At 31.4% G+C, this 1686-nt stretch overlaps 1 protein-coding gene across 1 annotated transcript in view; it reads right to left on the bottom strand.

Moving 5' to 3' along the window:
• LOC107655096 (focal adhesion kinase 1-like) overlaps nt 1-1686 on the bottom strand; it is a 72633-nt gene that overhangs the window by 20625 nt on the left and 50322 nt on the right. Inside the window, exons 22-23 of the mRNA XM_016442516.1 lie at nt 1175-1286; nt 961-1035 (exon numbers count right to left, since the gene is read on the bottom strand). Of these exons, the coding sequence (XP_016298002.1) occupies nt 961-1035; nt 1175-1286 (187 nt within the window). The remainder of the gene's footprint in view (nt 1-960; nt 1036-1174; nt 1287-1686) is intronic.

Below are 1686 nucleotides of genomic sequence, written 5' to 3' on the forward strand. Positions count from 1 at the left end.
CAAAACAAGGATTCACTATACTTTATACTATGTTTATACTAACCGTATAAAATAAAATAATTTTTATTAAAATATATCTATTTTTAATTATTCAATTATAAAAATTAAACCAATCAATAAAGAAATATATTACTATTGCAATAATACTATCGTACTGTAAAATAACGAAACAAGTATTCATTAATATAATAATGATGGTAATATTATTATTATAATTATTATTTATAAACCGTATAAAATAAAATAAAATAATTTTATTAAAAGTAATATAATTAATTATAATTATTGAATTATATTATTATTATATTATAATGATTAAATATAAAATATATATAATTATTAAATTATAAAAATTAAACCAATCAATAAAGAAATATATTACTATTGCAATAATACTATCGTAATGTAAAATAAAAAAGTTGACACTAATATAATAATAATAATAATAATACATTTTACAGTAAACAGTAAAATTACAATACTAATATGTACAACTCCTTAATTTCTTTGCTTTCAAACATTAAAACTATAGAGAAAGCGATAATACAGAGTGGAAAACTGCTGGGAGATCTTACATTTTCTCTTTTGTTGACAACAGATTTATAAACAATTCTAATTACAAATTTAAAACATGGTTGCATTGTCAAATTCAAGCAACCCTTGAATTCTCGTGGGTCGTACATCAGGTCAGAAAATACAGAAATCTGCACAAATACGGAACATTCACATTATATTGCATTAATATACATTATATATGCATTATACATTCAGAAAAGCTGAAGGCTGAGATGTTTGCTTCAATAAATAAATCAATATGCCTACAAATATAAGTTGTGCAGTTGTACTTTCTTTTTTGATGCATAAACTTGCATCTCAGCATTTCGGCGTGCATTTATATTTTCATGCATTGTTTGTTGTGTGTTTGCATGAAGATGCAGATGTGTGTGTAAGTCATGTCACCTGGTAGTGATTGTGCGGAGGACTAGGGAAATACCCATCGCTGGATCGAGGACTCGGGTAACCAGGTCTGCTGGGCTGTGAGATCAAAACACACTCAGCACTTAAACCAGTAAAGACATGCACTCATCAGGGTCAGAGCTCTTTCCAAACAGATCGTCTAACACTCGTCACATGAATGAGTAACTGAATGTGCAGATGCGGATGGAGATCGGACCTTCGGAGGAGCCTCGTCTGAATTCCCAGCGTCCCAGGACACGGTGACCTGTCTCCTCATCTCCATACGGAAACGCTCCTCCTGCTGGGCCTTCTCCTCGTCCAGGATAGTGCTGCAGAGACAGATAGCAAGAGTCAGCAAAGACCTCCAGGGAAGATGCTTTTATAGAGCATTTGACAAGTGAATGTTTGGCCCGTTTCAAATCACTTCCTGACAAAGACAGGAACATTTTTTGGGGCTAGAACAGAAAATGAACTCCAACAACACACATTAATTAATGCTTCACCTGTGTATTTCATCACGCCATTTGAAATGCAAGTCTGTTCCCCACAAAATAACTACATGAGTTGCATTTTCTGACAGCCTTCATTTATATTTAACTGCACACAGAATTAGTAAAAACTACATCGTAATGCCTACATTTACAATGTTAACATTAATTTAATAAATGCAGCCCTGCATCTTGAAAATCAAAAACGGCTTTTTTGCAAAAAAAAAAAAAAAAAAAAAGT

The sequence above is a fragment of the Sinocyclocheilus anshuiensis genome, unplaced genomic scaffold, assembly GCF_001515605.1.
Source record: "Sinocyclocheilus anshuiensis isolate Anshui unplaced genomic scaffold, SAMN03320099.WGS_v1.1 scaffold515, whole genome shotgun sequence".
Taxonomy (NCBI): Eukaryota; Metazoa; Chordata; class Actinopteri; order Cypriniformes; family Cyprinidae; genus Sinocyclocheilus; species Sinocyclocheilus anshuiensis.